General features: G+C 36.6%; 1 protein-coding gene across 1 annotated transcript in view; it reads left to right on the forward strand.

Annotated features, from left to right (window-relative positions):
- Nucleotides 1-18,668, forward strand: part of LOC102232616 (adenylate cyclase type 1-like) — a 44,725-nt gene that overhangs the window by 23,027 nt on the left and 3,030 nt on the right. The window contains exons 6-19 of the mRNA XM_005802325.2: nucleotides 390-548; nucleotides 1,840-1,981; nucleotides 2,569-2,724; nucleotides 5,259-5,453; nucleotides 6,551-6,648; nucleotides 6,731-6,815; nucleotides 7,141-7,230; nucleotides 8,373-8,647; nucleotides 8,969-9,095; nucleotides 10,118-10,234; nucleotides 12,726-12,872; nucleotides 13,288-13,386; nucleotides 14,524-14,638; nucleotides 16,386-16,510. Of these exons, the coding sequence (XP_005802382.1) occupies nucleotides 390-548; nucleotides 1,840-1,981; nucleotides 2,569-2,724; nucleotides 5,259-5,453; nucleotides 6,551-6,648; nucleotides 6,731-6,815; nucleotides 7,141-7,230; nucleotides 8,373-8,647; nucleotides 8,969-9,095; nucleotides 10,118-10,234; nucleotides 12,726-12,872; nucleotides 13,288-13,386; nucleotides 14,524-14,638; nucleotides 16,386-16,510 (1,930 nt within the window). The remainder of the gene's footprint in view (nucleotides 1-389; nucleotides 549-1,839; nucleotides 1,982-2,568; nucleotides 2,725-5,258; nucleotides 5,454-6,550; nucleotides 6,649-6,730; nucleotides 6,816-7,140; nucleotides 7,231-8,372; nucleotides 8,648-8,968; nucleotides 9,096-10,117; nucleotides 10,235-12,725; nucleotides 12,873-13,287; nucleotides 13,387-14,523; nucleotides 14,639-16,385; nucleotides 16,511-18,668) is intronic.

The raw sequence follows: 18,668 nt of genomic DNA on the forward strand, positions 1-18,668 counted from the left end.
CCCACCATTTGTAAAGCCTTTGCTGCTCTCAAGTTTCTTCTTCAGCTCCACGTCACGTAAAAGTGACAGATATCCAGCTGTCGATGAAAAGCTGAAGTGTCCTTAGTACTTTCTAGAAACTCACGCTGAGATGAAGTGACTTTTATTTCCAAATTAAACAGTGGTACAGTCGTTAACTAAGACTGAACCAACCCACAGTGAAGGAGGGTGGGAGAAAAATTTAGCCATTATTTCTATTATATCTTTTTAGTTTAATTAAAACATTAAAGTAATTCATTTTAGTTTTAAAAAGTGATATTCGAAATTAACAAATACTTTACAAATCTGTGAGTGCAATAATCATTTCCATTTATCTTGGGTAATTTACAATGTTTTATGTCTTCCAACAGTTCAGTGGTGGAAGCAACCGAAGTGGATCTGAACATGCGTGTTGGGCTGCATACAGGACGGGTTCTGTGTGGTGTGTTGGGCCTGAGGAAGTGGCAGTACGATGTCTGGTCAAACGATGTCACACTGGCAAATGTGATGGAGGCTGGTGGGCTGCCTGGGTCAGTACCGACTGTCAGAACCTGTCAGACTGAAATGAAGCAGCACTCACAGGGAAAAGAAAGGAAAAAACTGTGTTCAAAATGTGTCAATTACATTTAAGTTGTGTTCCATTTAAAGAATTACGGGAAGTCAGAAATGAATAAGATTAGCCAGATGTTGATGTACTTCAAACACTGCTGACTGCAGCTGGATTTTCTAATTAGGAAAACAAAAAGTTGTGTATGAAGAAAAGAATAACTACGCCCTTGCTGCTACAACTCAATTTGAAATGGAAATTAGCAGTCAGGTGCTGATAATCAAATGCACTGGATTAACTGATCATCATCAGTGTAACCAGCTCTACAGGATCAAGCTTTGCTCCAATATATTTTTTTTCTGTTTTTAGCTCTCTCCCAGTTTTCATCAACTCTGAAAAGATTCTCTGTCACTGCAGAGGTAAAGCTGCCCCACAGCATGATGCTGCTGGCACCAAGTCTCATTCTGGGTGGTCAGAATGATGTGGAGATTTATTTATTTTTTGAACATACATGTCAAACAGATGAATTTTGATCTGAAGTTCTCATCAACTTAATCCCTGATGAGGTTATGATGCTGTTTCTTCCCTTATGTTCTCTGAAAATCTCTGAAGCCATAGGTTGATTATTTACTAATTAGGTGTCTTTTGATGATACTGGCAATATGTTTCTGTTTATTCAAGGGATCTTTTTGTTGAGAAATATTGCTAAATAAATTACCAGAATTCAATAGATGCTACCGACTGGTTCAAGGTGGGACAGGCGTTGCCTCATGAACGAGTTCTGAGTCCCTTTTTGTCTTTGGGAAATAATCAAAGAGACTATATTAAATCAACTGGTGTAGCAACATGTCCAAAGATATGAATAAAATGTCTCATTCCTTCTGAAGTCACCTTATTCATAATGTTCTGAAATTATTTAAAGCCTTTGTGGGATTTTTCTCTGAACATACAGCATCGAGAACCAGAAACAGGGCTGAGCGTTGGTAATAAATTTCAGTTTACAAAAAGCCATGTACAGTAACAAGCAGATTTGCATTGAAAACACTGTGAAACGAGGTCATCTCTTTGGCCCAGTTTGGTCGTGTTTTATGTTAAGTAATAAGATTTTACCTCTCCACATAAGATTAAATGAGTCATTAGGAGGAAAATGTTCTTACTGTGAAGAGTTTTTAGCAAACTGAGGGGCTATTAGCCTGCTAAAAATAATGAGGAAGGAAATTATTTAAGATCTCACCAGCTACTTTTAACACTAACTACTTTCATCTTGCTCTCAGTAAGGTGCACATCACAAGGACCACCCTGGAGTGTTTGAACGGAGACTATGAGGTGGAACCAGGCTTTGGCCACGAGAGGCACGCCTTCCTACAGAAGCACCACATCGAGACATTCTTCATCGTGCCTTCGCACAGACGTAAAGTACGGTTCAACACCTCTTTCATGCTTCTTTTTCCCCACAAACAAAAACTTGAGAAGTGCCACAGCTGTCAGTGTCGTACAGTAATAATAATCCTCTCATGCAGAGGGAGAGACAGAGCATGTGCTAAGCTGGCGTACACATGGGTAGTAAAACTGTCTCTCACACACTGCACATGTGCACCATCAGCGTATGCGTGTGTGAGTGCATATATGCGTGTCATAGTATTTTAAATCCTCAAAAATCCACAAACATGTATACACATTCAAAAGCTTGACATGTTGAGGTTTTGTAGCTTTAGTTTGGTTGTTTTTTTAATATAAACTGCAATTTTATATTGTTTGTGATTTTAACCTTTTTTCTGATTTATAAAATTTGAGTCTTCTGATTCAGAAAAAGAAGATAAAACACACCTTGATTTTTAAATATATACAACTCTGCAAACATCTTTTTGCTTCCAGGAAGAGAGACGACATATCAATAGTTTGTTTGACACCAAATATACTTCTATTAGAATCTGGAAAGATGGGAGTTAAAACAGGTCCAGTTTACTATTATTGCTAACACCACCTGTTGTCTCAACTTTCAGATTTTTCCTGGGATTATCCTGTCGGACATCAAACCAGCCAAGAGGATGAAGTTCAAGACAGTGTGCTACCTGCTGGTGCAGCTCATGCACTGTAGGAAGATGTTTAAGGCCGAGATCCCCTTCTCTAACGTCATGACTTGCGAGGACGATGACAAGGTATGTGATTTGCTCAACAAGACTCAAGATCTGTCCATTTTTCTAGCCCTGCAAAATGGTTGTGGAGTCTCTAATCTACACACAGGCTCAAACATTATGATTAAGATTAATGAATATTTTTACATTATAACTACTGCATTGCCACATTACATTGGACAGGATGAAACAAGATGCCTTTATTAACATAACTTTAGCTCTGCAGAAATTAATGCTTTTACCAAAGAATATTTGCATGAACTATATGTTTTCTACAAGATTCTCATTTGTTTTATTGTGTATTTTTTAAATTGTTTTAGTATTACTAAGTTAAATTAGCAATGATATTATTAAATTAAATGACTAAAGTGCAAATAAATCAATTTCAGACTTTTCCTTTACCAATTTTGTAATATTTCAATAGTTAAAACTAATCTACAATGCAGTAAAAATTGTTGGCAGTTGTTGGATGAGACTAATAAAGTAACTTATAACCTAATTTACTTTTGAAATCAAGTACTCAGTAAAGTCACCAAGTTACTTTTTAAAGGATTAATCAGTTAACAGTACTTGGATTACTTTTTTAAGGTAACCATGGCAACACTAGCTATGAAGTAGAGCTGCACAGTCTCAAGAAAATATGATATCGGCGAATGTTGCAACAAGGACATGACTGAATGAATAAATTTAAAATAACTTTATTCTAAGGCAATTTTTGCTTTAGATTTATAAATGCTGAGCAGTTTATCAAGGGATTGGAAAAAAAACACATCATAAGCTTCACAGGAGTGGCCTTCCTACCATAATTACACCAAATGCATCAATGTTTTATCACAAAGCAACCAATATCAATATCTGAAGTAGTCCAAATATTACTTGCCTGAGATATGACTAATTTTTCAACAATATAAACAATAAAAGGGAAAAGAGGCAAAAATTCATCCATGAGAGAGTTGTATAGAATGAACACACACATCAGTACCCCCAGACAAAGCAAGTACTGAGATATGATGTAAACAAACAATGTCTTGAATAAACAAATGGCTCACACACTGCAGCACTCAAATCCTGTCTCACTCATAGCATCCAAAGTATAGCACTTATAGGTAATGTTTTAAGCAATTAGAATATGACTAGAGTATGACTTTATACAACAAATGCTGAAGATTTTTGGGAGAATATTTAATGGACCCATGCAAGAAAAGTAGACCTTTATGGGAAGTGTGCATCTTATTATGTGCTTTGCATTTGTTACTGAATGTTTTTGTTACATTCGTTTGCTTTTAGAAAAGTCATCTGGATTCTTAACACAGCAGTAACTCAGTTTGATGGCTTGTTCCTCTGTGGGTTGGTCAGTCTGGGTCTTTGCATCACAACGTTTGGTCATCAGAAGTAGCCCAGTACCTTTAATCCATCCAGCTGTGTGAGCTCGGCCAGATTATTAATACCTCTCGATTCTGATGACATTGCATTATGTCTGCTGGTAATCACACACAGTCTGGTATCATCTCCTCTAATAGCATTACGCACATTGTTACATGATTATCCAAGTAGACAAAATCCTGGCATTGTGACACTGAGGAGTTTAGCATAGAATTATAACACTGGAATGTGTTGATCTTGAAACAAAACATTGTCTTATGTGATGTTATGAGTTAAAAATATTAATTTCAGTGACTTGTTAAAATATAACATTTCTGACTTTTTCTAGAGGTTTTGAAGTTCTTTTTTATTATTGGTTTGTTGTTGAAAAAGGCCTTTTTAGTTGAGCAAAACCTGCAAACAACAAAATATGCAATATTTTGGAAAAGTTAACCTTATTGTCCTGTGTGGTTTAGATGTGTTGTTGTTTAGTTGTTGGTGATATACCCACATATTTCACTCTAAAAGACTTCTGTATACAGAGAAGTTCAAGGTCCACTCATTGACTGAAAAACACTTTGATCATGTAGCTGCAAAACTCCAAATGACCCGTCCTTCAACACCGTGCTTAGCAGTTAGTATGAAGTGTTTGTGCTGATATGCGTTTGATTTTCTGTCGACATGGTGGTCTGAATTGCAGTGAACCATATCTATTGAGTCTGATCTGTCCCAAGAACAGTATTTCTGACATCTTGTGTTTTATTCAGGTGTAATTTTGTAAAATGAAGCCCTGCTGCCATTTCTATTTAGCGAGAAAAGGTTTTCTCCTTCTATCTAGATTTATTCACTCTTTTTCTAACTGTCCTGTCATGGACATCAACATGTAACATGCAAACTGAAGCATATTACCGAGGCAATGTCTATTTGAGTTGCTTTAGTTTTTTTTTGTTACATTGCATTACAAATATTGTTGAAGGACTCAATTACCTAGTTACCTTATTTTCGGTTCAGGGACAATTTGGTAAGGAATGTAACAAATCCCTACCTTTAGAGAACAATATTTGTCTATTTATGTTTAGATACTCCAAGACTCCTGCTGACCAAACCCTAAATCTGTATGCCCAACCTTCAATTTGGTTCTGAGGTGAAGCCTACCTGTGCATTGTGTTATGGCGCTGTCTTTTCCTGTCTGACAGCGGCGAGCCTTGCGGACCGCATCGGAGAAGCTGAAGAGTCGGACATCCTTCTCGGCCACAGCCGTGCAGCACTCCCCGGCCACACGGGTCAATCGCTACATCGGTCGGCTCATCGAAGCGCGGCAGACTGAGTCTGGGACATCAGATCTGAACCACTTCACCTTGTTTTACAGTAGCAGAGACAGGGAGCGCAGGGTGAGGCTATGCACACACCTGCAGGGAAACATTTGCTTTACATTTATAGCAGCACACACTCATACATCAAATATGAACTTTTCCTTATTACACATGAGGATAACTGCTTCGTGACTGCATGATCTGCCTCCCTCTGTCTCATTCCCACACATCATGCCCTACACAGTTTATAATTCTGTTTCTCCCACACTTGTTGTCTGTGTGTGTGTGCGTGTTTGTATGAAAAATCCACCCACCCTCTCAGGAGGAGTTTCAGATAATGATTTGGGAACGTCTGAGCGACACACGTGACATCCTTCCCATATGTGTGTGTGTGGGCAGTGTTATAAAGGAGACGCAGACCGGCTTGTCTGTTTGTGTAAACTGGTTATAGAGGAATTAAAATGTTCAGGTAGATCAAAATTAAAACTGAACTGAAAAAAAGCTATCCTTCAGGAAATAAATTAAGCAGGGAAAACAGAAAGACACAAATTAGTGTAATGATTTTGTTCACTCCCACACAACACATTTTCTTTTACAGAGTTCAGGACTTCATCACTGCTGGGCAAATTTAGATCTAACAACATTAGAGCTTTTAAAATGAACTGAAATACCGCTAATTAAAGTAAGATCAGAGCCAGAGTGAAACATTTGAAATACAATATCTATAGGAAACACACATACGCTTTGATTTAGAGTTTTCTTGTTTAAGTTTTAATAAAGAAAGTATCTTTAAAGGTTCTTTTGAACTTGTAATTTACTGGTAAAATTGAACTTTCTTATGGACAGGATGGTGGAACCGACCAATCACAACTGTCAGCTTTTTGTGCAAGGGGTAGCCGCCACAATCAATCTGTGTTACTGAATGTCTGTAATGAGTTAATGGATGATTTCAGCAGAAGATTTTTTTTTTCCAGCTGGGGTTGTGTGAAGCACTTATGAGCAGTCAGCATTTTACATTTTCTTTGCAATAGATGCTAACTCACTTGCATAGCTCACTTATGTCAAAGTCATGTCCCAGTTTATTCTTGCATGTATGCATTTTCTTTGTCATGAGTGGTGTGTGACATACTGCTCTTGCATCTTCAACTTCTTACAGTCTCTATGTTTTCCCTTAGTATCACCAGGTGTATGATGACCATTTCATCAGTGCGGTGGTTCTCTCTCTGATCCTGGGTGCCCTGTTTGGCCTTATCTATCTGCTAATGATCCCACAGTACGAACATCCCTAACACACTTACTCTCACATATTCTCTATTTATCTAAGTGAAAACTTTAGGATGTGTTTTATTTTTCAGAGGGGTTGTGGTGTTGCTGCTGCTGGTGCTGTGTGTGTGTTTCCACGTGGCCTGTGTGATGTACCTACATCTCACCAGAGTTCAGGTAGGACCTCCTATTCACTCTTCCGACCTGTTTTATTTGCACTTTGTTTAATGTGGTATGCTTATCACCATTTTGAGGCCACCTGCATGTGGAGGTTTACAATTTGAATGTTTATTGTATAAAAAAAAATATACACAAGTATTTTAAACTTTATCCAGTGTTGAGCCAACTCTGCATATCATAAGCCACTCCACTAAATATTCTCACTTCTTTGGACTCAATAGAGAAACTAGTAAGTCCAAAATACTACTGACATACATTAAGAGGTACTTTATTTGCTGAGTGTTTTTACTCTCAATCCATCAGTTTTTTTCTTTGATTGTAGTGCCAACCAGGCTGTCTGACCATCCAGATTCGAACAGTTCTCTGCATCTTCTTGGTTCTGCTCACCTACTCTGTTACTCAGGCCTGTGTGGTAAGTAAGTGTGCTGGACTTGTAATTATTAGAACCTGTTATGCTGCCTCACCTTGTTCAGTCATGTTCCTGGAAACATTAAGTAAGCAGGTCAATGAAGACTTGAGGGGCCTTTATGTTTTATACTTAAAAATATATATTTTTTGTCTTTTGTCTTACATTCACAAACATAAAGGGAAATATTGTAAAATAAACCACATGTAGGTGGAGTCTAACTACCTCCACCTACATTTGGGACATCACCTGATCATCTGGGCCTAAGAATGAAACTTTTATGCATCAAACACTCCAGAAGGGTCTGGCCAAATCAAAAGGTGATAATGGGGAAAAGTACATCATCCTCAGTCTAAAGTACAGTGGAAAATCTGTGATGTTATGAGCCTGATTTATGTTCCAAAAGCCCCAAAATAGTTCCTGTTAATGGGAAATGGAAACATTGTTCCGTGGCCCTCTCAGTCTGTTATGAAGGGAACAATGTTTAGAAAATAAATGATAGAACCATTATGTCCCTATATATAAACTGAAGAATGGATGTCTTTTTTCCCCATTACTATAAAGTAGAGCAGCTCCTCACTCAATTAAATGCAGAGGATGCCTTCTTTTAAGATGTTGCTATAGCATGGGCTTCTTATTTTTCTGCTGCATTTACTGTGTTCATTTGTTTAAAATGCTGCAAAAAGCATACTTCAGTCCTTAAGCCATTAGAAAAGTAACCTTGTTTGACTCACTGTTTTCTGTTTTCTTTTATGTAATATTATTTCGCTAAGTGGATTGTCTTTTTATAGTAAAAATGAAGCACAAGAATGAAGGATTTTGTCTTGTTCCATTAGTTTTTGGAGGGAATTATAGATCTATGTATTCTGATGGGGAATGATTCAGAATTATGGATTCAACTTCCTAATTTTAGTCTTCATTGAAGTTTTCAACAAGAATTTGATCCCCAAATCACCTGAGAAGAAGGACGTTTTACCACAGTCAAACAAACACATAATTTTGATCCATTGTGAACTGATTCATGCCATTTCTTACATGATAATGAGGTAATGGATTACTTTTCAGATCACTGAAACTAACTTGTACTCATATTCTATGAATCCTGATTGGGAAGTTGCTGTTGCATGGTCATGTTTGATTTCTTCCAGGTGGGATGTGTACCGTGGGGTAAAGTTGAGACAAACTCTACCCGTTTCGTGGAGGACATCGCTGCGGATGCCCTCGGGGTCGGACCTGCCAATAGCACCGTAGTGGACAAGACTGGTCCCAGCATGGCATACGCCCTGCTGTCCTGTGTGGCCGGGACTCTCACTGTGGTCCCTTACCTCCGTGTTTCATCGCTCCCTAAGATCCTCCTGCTCCTCCTGCTCTCTGTTACCTACACGGCTGTTATGGAAAGCAGCGGCTACCGCCAGGCTGTGGGGTTAGACCTTCCAGCTTGAGTTTTGAGCTGGTTTACAAAATTGCAATTTTATCCAAACAATTTTTTAAATTCCTGTAAAATATCTGATTCTTTGATTCTTTGTGGTAAAAACACTCTACTCCTGAAAGACAATAACTCAAATAAAAGTTCATGTGATAGCTAATGCTCTTATGAGCTGGATTTTTGCTTAAGTAGAGTCCTGAATACCTTATCCGTTGCAGCACTTATAGACAATTTCTAAATTAGTCAAATTTTTACTATGTATGGGCAACATTAGAAATAAAATTCTTTTTGTTCCTCTGTTTTTACATCATCATTCAGTGGTGGCTTTCTGCACACTCGAGGCTACGATCCCGTGTTGGCTGTTCTGCTGTTTTCTGGAGCTCTGGCTCTCCATTCCAGGCAGCTGGATCTGAAGCTGCGGCTCGACTATCTTTGGGCAACTCAGGTGAGAGTGCATCCAAGCATTTACAAACCATCTTTTATTGTGAACATTTGGAGGTAGAAATATATTAGATCATAGATTGGGCATCTTCCCAATGACCTTTGGTTGGATCCCTGGCCAAAAATCAGGCCACACTTTCAACACCATTGTTTTAAGGCTCCCAAAGTCAAGTGAAAAAGAAAGAAGAAGAAATTCTTGAAGGGCCACATTAAAAATAAAAACATTTTAGTGAGTTTGTCATTCAGTACTATCTATATGAGTACTATCTACACTGACTCATAATTTATATAACCAAAATTAATTTAGAAAAAGAGTAAGAAGCCGAACAAGACAGGAATGACGTAAAGGGAAACAATTTTTCTCAATGTCGCTCCAAACACACATTTGACAAAACCACCTCAAATAAATAAATTAATTACATTGATTTTAATGTATTTAAGTACATTAAATACTTAAAGTGAACAACAAATGCCATCTCGAGGTACTTTACCAAAAAAATCAGTCAATTGAATTATGTATGATACAATTGATCCTAATTATCTGTGTGGTAAGCTCAGTTATTATGTATGAGTAGTTTGAAAATGTTTATATAAAGAAGCCCAGCAGAGACCATGACGTAATTAAATGGACTTTAAAATGGAACATAAATATCTTTGTTGATGATGATTCTTTTGTAATGTGGATTGCTTTAGAAGAAAGCCAGTGCAGTATTTGTATTAAACAAAACAAATTCATAAAAGCATTAGACTTTTGTCAATTTTGGTTTGTTCTGACAAATGATTGTTTTTCACAGTAAACATTCCCCTAAAAGCTGCAGTTTTCTTGTGTTTTGTCTGTGGAACAAAAGCCTGACTGTTACTATTTTAAGAACAGCTCCATCTCTGCCTTGTTTGCAAATCATTATCTCCCTCTAGTGATAAGGACTTGCCATTACAATTCCATGAAGAGCACCCCACCATTTAACCATTAGTGTCATTTCCGGTGTAAAGAAAACTGTCCCTCTCCTCTGTTTGTTATGATTCCAGGCAGAGGAGGAGAGGGATGACATGGAGAAGGTGAAGCTGGATAATAAGAGGATCCTATTTAACCTGCTGCCGGCTCATGTGGCTCAGCACTTCCTAATGTCAAACCCCAGGAACATGGTGAGGAATCTGTAAGGTTACAGTAAAAAGAAATCCAGAAACAACCTACAAAAAATATGATAAATGCAAAAATATCAAGTTTAAATAGATAAAGGAAACCTAAATCTATGCATTCCGCAAAGCTGAATTTTTCTCTGTACATAGAAGAGTGAAAAAAGGATAACAATCTGCAAAAAGCTGAATTTTAACCCAGTGACTTTGAGGTAAAAAAAAAAGAGCAACACTTCTAATTTTCTCATAGCTCTGTAAATTGCTTCTGAAACGGCAAAGATCAGAAATGTGAGAATAGGTAACATTCTCACATTTCAGCTATAAACTGTGGTTCAGCAGCTGCTCTGTGGCCTTTTTCTACAATGAATGGGTGAAAATAGTCAATAATCATGTTCCCTCCCATTTATGTTACCCTGAGATGACATATGGAGCCATGTTTAATCCTGTTACAGGCCCTGATAAAGTTTGTGCACCGGAGCAGAGTTTACAGAAATAGGCTTGCCCTCAGCTGTTGTTCTGAATTATAATGTTACCAGTCAATAAAACCCATGTTCTATTGGCTTTTGAAACTGCAGGATTTCTTTAAAGGTTTATGTCTCAACAATCCCGTGGTTTAGGATGTTGTCATTATAAGAACCTCCACCCATTTAGTAAAAACACATGCATATCCTAAACAAACAACAAAAACCTTCAGTATATTTGTTCATATAAAACAATACAACTTTGTTTTAAAGGAACAATAAATAATATAATTAGAATGAATAAATCATGCCACAAAAATTTAAAAATGTAGATTTCTCCACCAAAAGTGCAGTAATGTTTTGCAGGTAAGCTCATTCTTTGCAGCATGAAGTAGGTTAATAGATCCTGAACCACAGTGACATTACCTCTAAATGCAGAAAATATCTGAAAGTGGTAAGCTTTCCCAGGAGTGTATACCAAAGTTACTCCAAGAGTACATCAAAAACTGATCTAGGAGGGTTACAAAACAGTAAGGCACCGCAGGCCTGACTTGCCTCAGTTAAAGTAAGTGCTTATGATTCAAGAGAAAAATAAAAAATGACACTTTTGGGAGAGTTCCAAGGACAAAACTACAGCTCAACCCAAAAAGCGCAACCCCCCCACCCCCAAAAAAATATCTCACATTTGCCAAAAATTATCTTGATGATTTGCAACACATTTAGGAAAACATTATGTGGACTGATGAGGGAAAACTTGAATAAAATTATCATTTGAAATCTGCATTTTGTGTTCACCTATGTTATATTTGTCTTGTTTAAAAATTTGATCTGAAACAAGTATAAACGTTATGTGGAAATTAAAGAAAAAAAAATACCTGAAGGTATTTAGTATGCAGTTCTGTTTTGCAGCAGCTGAAAAAGAGGACAGGTGTCTCCTATTTCCTAATTATTTCCTCATCGTTTTAACAAGTAACAGAGCTTGAACTGAATTTATATGTGGCGTTTAAATTGAAAAGCTTAAGTCATGAAAGTAGTAAATGCATTAAAGAAAATTGAGTTTTTGGAAATGTTCATCTTGGTTCTTTAACAATTACTAAAATAAGTCAGAGGAAACAGCAGGAAAATTATGTGAATAACTGCTACATTCTGATTTTTAAAAAGAGCTAATGGGAACTACAAGGACTTCACAGAAATAAAAATTCAGTACATCTGTATTCTTTTCCCAGACACAACCTACGGCCAGACATTTTAAGTGCATAAAAGAGTTGAAGTGACTCAAGATAAAGATTTACTTTTAGTTATTTAATTTTTGGAATCTGCACAAAGCAGTGAAAAATCAATGCATCCACATCATGCCTGCAGAGTTCTAAATAGCACAAAAATCCACATGGGATATTTTAGCATCTGTAAGGGAATATTACTCATACATTTAAATAGTTATTCTTAACAGTTTTTGGAAACAGCACATTCACATTTATGGGTTTTGGAATTCACAAGCAAAAATAGAAACAAAACAGTAGTTTATCCTTCAACAATCAACGGGGTAATGCATCAGATGGTGTGGATCAGCAAGGAAGTTTGCTTCCAGCTGACCCCCACAGAGATGCAGCGTTTAGAAAGACTTCCTCTGTTTCCTCTAGGCTAAAGTTCAGCCATAGACGGCACGACACTGTGGGACTTAAGGTTCCAGGCCACTAACAGTGTGGTTGCAGAAAGCATTCTCACTGTGAGATGCTTCTGCTTCTGCCTGCGGACATTTCGGCATTGTCATTGCCAACATTGATGAGGGTTCTACTTAAGTTTTGCATTTGGCAATTTTGGTCCATTTTTGCATAATTTCATATTTTTTTTTGAGCAGCTAAAAGAGAAACTCAGAATACGAAGCATGCACCATGCCATACATCCAGGTGGTCTGAAGAAGCTTTATAAAAAGAGGGTTGTTAAGAGAGGGTTTGTCAAAGGATATTAAAGTGTGTAACAAATAAACTAGCAGTAAAGAAATACTGGAAGGTAATACTTTTTCTCTATCACCACTTTAGGATCTTTACTATCAGTCCTACGCTCAAGTTGGTGTTCTGTTTGCCTCTATTGCCAACTTCAATGACTTCTACATTGAGCTGGATGGGAACAACATGGGAGTCGAGTGTTTGAGGCTTCTCAATGAGATCATTGCGGACTTTGACGAGGTTGGTAGAACGATTCGTTCCATTCGCCCATCTGTACTATAAATCATCTGTTTTTAGATGTTTTTTCCACATTGCAGATCTCAGGTCCACAAGCCCCTTCTTACTGCAGGGTGACATATAGAGCGTCATCTTTTAAAAATGAGATTGTGGGCTGGAGTGAGGTTTATAGAAATACCATGTTTACTGATGTAATATACCGAGCTTTGGTTATGGTTGGGAAAGTTCTTCAATGTAACAAATTACTTGCAGATGACTTTTGGCCTGGTTGGATCTGTAATCAGCAACATGAAACACTCATTTACAAAACATGCTTTAAATATTCTAGCTGCAATACATAAATTTACTGATAATTTGCAAATTAAAAAAGAAAAAGTTTTATGGGAGTGTTTTTTACCATTTTTAATACTTTTTGCAGCTCATGGACAAAGAATGCTACAGGGATATTGAGAAAATCAAGACCATTGGCAGCACATATATGGCTGCCGTGGGGCTGGTTCCTACGACTGCTTCCAAGGTACTCGTGGTATTTGTATTTAGATCAGGATTAGATTTTGTGTTTGTGAATGTTAGCGCAGTATCTGACTTTATTTTATAGAGATCCAATGTGTTTCATGTACCTAGTTTATTTAAAACACTAACACGTAAAATGTGAGGAATTGCTGATCTCTGTGGCATTAGTACATTCTTCATTCCTGAAGCTTTCTTAAACTAAGCTAAAGATGACAGACAAAGGAGTCCTTTCTGAAATGCCTGCAGAGATTAAAGGAAGCTCAAGCTATAGTTGCTGTTTGGAGGGTGCTCTGTTGTAGTATTTCTGGATTTTCACACAGCTAATCCAGTTAGGATTACAAAAACGCAGGCTAATATACATTCTTAATGCAGTTATACAACAAAATGCAAAACTGAGATATCTCTTTTTTTATTATTTTGTTCAGTTGTTACTCAGGGCCTCTAATTTCAGAGGGGTTTCTTTTTGGACTATGGCTGTTAGGGTAGAGTTAGGGTAAGGTTTTTTTTTCCCATAGTTTACATCCAGTTTCTAATAACTGTAAGACCAATGAAACAATCATAAAGTCCCCTAAACTCCAGTAAGAAATGAACCAGTATTATGTCACCAAATATGCCAGATGAGGCCAGCAGCTCTATAGACGTGTTTTTTTTACTCTCCAGTTCTTTTAATAACATTAGACCTGCTGTATTTTACAGTAAGCTACTGGAATGACTCACCTGGCTTAGGGATTATTTTTTATTGACATAGACAGATCACTTAAGATTTGCACAATAATAATCCATTTTATTTATAATGTTCTTTGTATCTCAAACTGAAATCTCAAAGGTCGCATTCACACACTTGATTGTACCTGCCTTGGGTCAGTCTGAAGTGTCTTGTTCACTGGAAATCAAACCAGCGATTTACTGATTGCACGACGAACTCCTACCGCCTTCGCCACTGTCGCTCCCTTGTATATAGTAATAATGAATTAATAAATAAATCACATACTGAATTGAAAATCTGCATGTTTGTCTTTCAAAAATTAAGTTGAACACTTTTATTACTTCGTCTCTGCTGAATATAGCCTTTTTTATGTCTGAGATTTTTTTTTTCATGTTTCAAACTAATTTGTCCTTTTAATGTGTGCTTTTTTTGTAGACTAAAAAGTCCATCACCTCACATTTATGCACAGTGTCAGACTTTGCCATTGAGATGTTCGATGTTCTGGATGCCATCAACTACCAGTCCTATAATGACTTTGTTCTGAGAGTAGGTGAGTAAAGAGCCAAACTCTCTGAGTGGTCTAAACATTAAAGACCTTTTAACCTTGGGGGAGGCCCATTCCAGTAAATTTGCCAGGAAAATACATCACAAACAGAGCATCACCTCCAGGAAGCCTGTCAGCTGAAGTTCTTGGGTCCATTGTGTTCAGTATCCTGTGGAGAGTTTTGTTTAATCCCAGTATACGCTGGTGTACATAGAGCTATCCTGTCTGCAGAGTCAGGCTGTTTTATTTGCTTAATTTAGTTGGCAGTTGAACAAACTTCATGTTTCAGGCATTAACATGAACCAAGAGAAACACTACCCTTCATTTGTTACGACATGATACCACAGCGTTTTAGCGGGAAGAAACATATTTCATGCTTTCCATGACTCTTTTGGAACAAACTAACATCACCTTTGAGCTTTTGTTTTAAGTGATTCCACATTTATAAAAATAGTTGTTTCTTCTGAGGGTAAGCGGCTTTTTATTAAGAAACAGAAGGTGGCTTTTCAAGAGGATATTTTGACAGCTCATGCTATTTTAACATTTTTTCACTCTAGACCAGTGGTCTCGATCTTCATTATGTGAAGGCCAGAGTCCTCCAACAAATAGGTGTTGCTCTGCTGCAGCACATCTGGCTGCATTGTTTGTTCATTAACAGAGGAATGCAGTGTGAGACCCCGTTCTCTAGACAGTCACATACAGCTCCCTCCACACTTACTGACACCTGTGGTAAAGATGCATAAACACCTTCAAATAAAACTTACCTTGTGATAGTAGCATAGTCTCTCTGTGAAAGATTTAGAAAAGCCTGACCTTTTCGATCACATTTATTGATTGTGAATTAAAATTGCCACGTTTTTGCTAATTTGGTGGTTACTGACACTTCTGCTGTTAAAACTTTGAAAAAACACAGTTTATCTTCAAGCTACTCTTACTCTTGTGTCATATTTCCTAAAGTTGGAGTGTACAAGGAGATGGGTCTTTAACCATTGTGGCAATATCAGGCTCATATGAAAGAAAGCTCCATCTTTATGTCATGTCACACAATTCCAGTTAAATTCCTGTCTTGTTTAAGTAATTTCACATGCTTGAGTTTGTAGTGGTAGAATAGAAAATAGTTTTTTTATACACCAAAATGTCTGTCCTTGCTGGAGCTCTACAATGATGAGCTATAATGATTTAGATTTTTCTTCCTCCATTACTATAAATCTGATATCCAATTGTGTGGTTAAGAGAAATAGTCACACATAGCATAGACATCTGTAAGGTTTGATTGTTTTTTATACTTTAAAATTACTCTAGTCTGCGATTCCACTTGTTTCTAACATTCAACATTTACAATTTGTGGCTTTTAAGAATGAAAGTATTTGTGTTTGTTTTCTTGTGTTAGCACTGAGCTATAAAAAACTGGGTACGCTTACTATAGGTGGTGCCTTAATGCAGGACTTTCAATAAATCAGATTTGCAACCTGCTGTAAATTTCACTTAACTTCCAGGTACTGATTACAGGAGGGAAAAGTATGATTTTAAATTGTATAAGTAAAAAAAGATAAACAAAAATAAGTACATTTTGGAAAAACTTTGGTCACAGATAATTTTCTTGGAGGGCATTTCCAGTACTGTAGATCCATTAAGACCAACTCACTTGTAAGGCTTATGCACCAAAGTCACATGGAAAAAAAATCTGAAATAACATTAAGTGTAACATGTTTGTAAGTGATTATGGGGCTTTTGTTCACTATGGTTACACCAGGAATCAACGTTGGTCCTGTGGTGGCAGGAGTTATTGGAGCCCGGAGGCCTCAGTACGACATCTGGGGAAACACAGTCAACGTAGCCAGCAGGATGGACAGTACGGGAGTCCAAGGAAAAATACAGGTATGAGACTTAAAGTACTGCTGCAGCAGTTTAACTGCAAAAAGCTACACTGGGGCTACAGCAAATTACTTGGACTAACTTGATGCTTTCCTAAAAAAGTTCAACGTTAGAGTTTAATCCATGATTAATTTCTCTACGACAAAAGTTGTTTATCATTTGAAGCTTTAAAGCTTTTAAACAAAAAAAAAATCATATTTTTTTTATATTTACAGTTTAACAAAAAATAAATAAATAAATCACACCACCAGGCCTTTTCTTTATCGAAGGTGGTTTAAGATGGTAAATGCACCCTATCAGTAAACAGGCAAAATGCAACAATGATATTGATTATAGTTAATACAAATTCATCAGTTCCTTTTCTTTCTTTACTATTATACAACGTTTCTATGACTTTCTCCCTGCCTTTTTTGCATCTCTGTCACTAAAAACATCCATCAGGTGTGTGCAGTGAGGAAAGTTGAGGCCATCCAACTGGACAAATCTGTCATTGATATGCAGAAGATTTGAGATGTAGTAGCCAGCCAAATATTGCATGAAAGCAGTTCTGATTCAGTATGTTTTGAGTTTCACTAAAACTCACAATGACCTCTTTATAATTAGCTCATAATTGCCCTCTTTTATCTTTATTTATCTTTCCTCTAAACATGAGATAATTCTGAAATCACTGATGTTGAGCATTTCAACAAATCTTCTCAACATATTTAATTTAGTTTGAATTGCCCAAACAACTCAGATAGAGCCAACATCAGCACGAACAAACCAGAAATTATAGTTATTTTGTAGTTCATACTGGTCTAAAACTGTGCAACACTGAAAGACAAACTGAAGAATTTTTACTACATTTTTCCACACCTGCCTAGTGATACATTTCAGATAAAAAGAAACCATGTAAGAGGGAGTGAAAAATAATTCATTGTGTGAAATTAATAAGTTTATTATATTACTGTATATATTATATTATATTATATTATAAGCACAGGCCTGATTTTTAAAGCATTGCTGTTACATAACACATATGAGCCTTGGACAGGATCTAAACATTTCTCTTCTCTGAGCTTAAGAATATTACAAATATTATAGAGATTTACTGTTTCCTGTGAAGGACTTTCTTTCATCTCTGTAAACAAAAACCTGCAAGGCCTTTATTTGTATAACCTGTTGGAGTTGTGCAAGAAACAAGTATCAATCTATAAGCAACAGCTACTCTGTCTGTAATGGCAAAGTAGATGTAAACAGTTTGTTTTCCCTCATTAAACATGTTGTTGAGATTGTTTAGGCAGAGCTCCATGCAGCTTTCTTAGTAGTTACACAGACGTCATCAGATTTGTAAAAACAAGTGGATTTCCGAAAAGGGCCTCTGTTGTGTTGCTAATTCCTGCATGCACCCTGTGATGTTTTCACCTAATCTTCAGTGTGTTTTTTTTAAGAAGCAGTAGTCATGTTTTTGCTTTAGCAACCAGCCATAGCTCTAGGAAAGTTGTTATTAACTTGTGAACCATCTGTGTTCTGTTTGTTTGGTGTTTTGGTGGAATTTTTGAGATAATTGTTTTGGTATGTATTATTTTCAGTGTTGACATAAAATATTGGTACAGTTTCATACACAAACCTATATTTTGTTTCTAAGCAGCCAGACTTTCTTGTAATCCTTTAAATGGCTTGTTTTCATCAATAGTTTTCTGAATAGTTATCCATTTTGTTCATGCTTTGGACAGTTTTTGATTTGCGCATTTTTAACAGTCTTTATAACTGTCAAAAATTGAAAACAATGTATAGAAAATGTTTTAGTTTTGAGACTTTATTCCTCATTTCATTATATTTGAAATATGAATTTCTGAAAATTAATGTATTTTTGCACAGGGCCTGTTTTTGCAGCCCTGACAGTCTGGCACTGAATGTGTATAATATATACATATATAAACACATTAAAATAATTTGATCATCATTGAAAATCCCATTTATGGTAGGAACTATATCAGTAAGTGAAATATGCAGGCTACGTATGCACAGATAAATTTCTGAAAGCCTTTATTTCTGTTAATTGTAATAATTTTTCATTTATATCTAATGAAAACATAACATTTACATTTAGAATATTACATTAGGCCCCTTAAAAACTATTTTTAAATAAAGAAATGTGGGTTTTTGAAAATAAGCTAAC

Source organism: Xiphophorus maculatus, chromosome 9, assembly GCF_002775205.1.
Source record: "Xiphophorus maculatus strain JP 163 A chromosome 9, X_maculatus-5.0-male, whole genome shotgun sequence".
Classification (NCBI taxonomy): domain Eukaryota; kingdom Metazoa; phylum Chordata; class Actinopteri; order Cyprinodontiformes; family Poeciliidae; genus Xiphophorus; species Xiphophorus maculatus.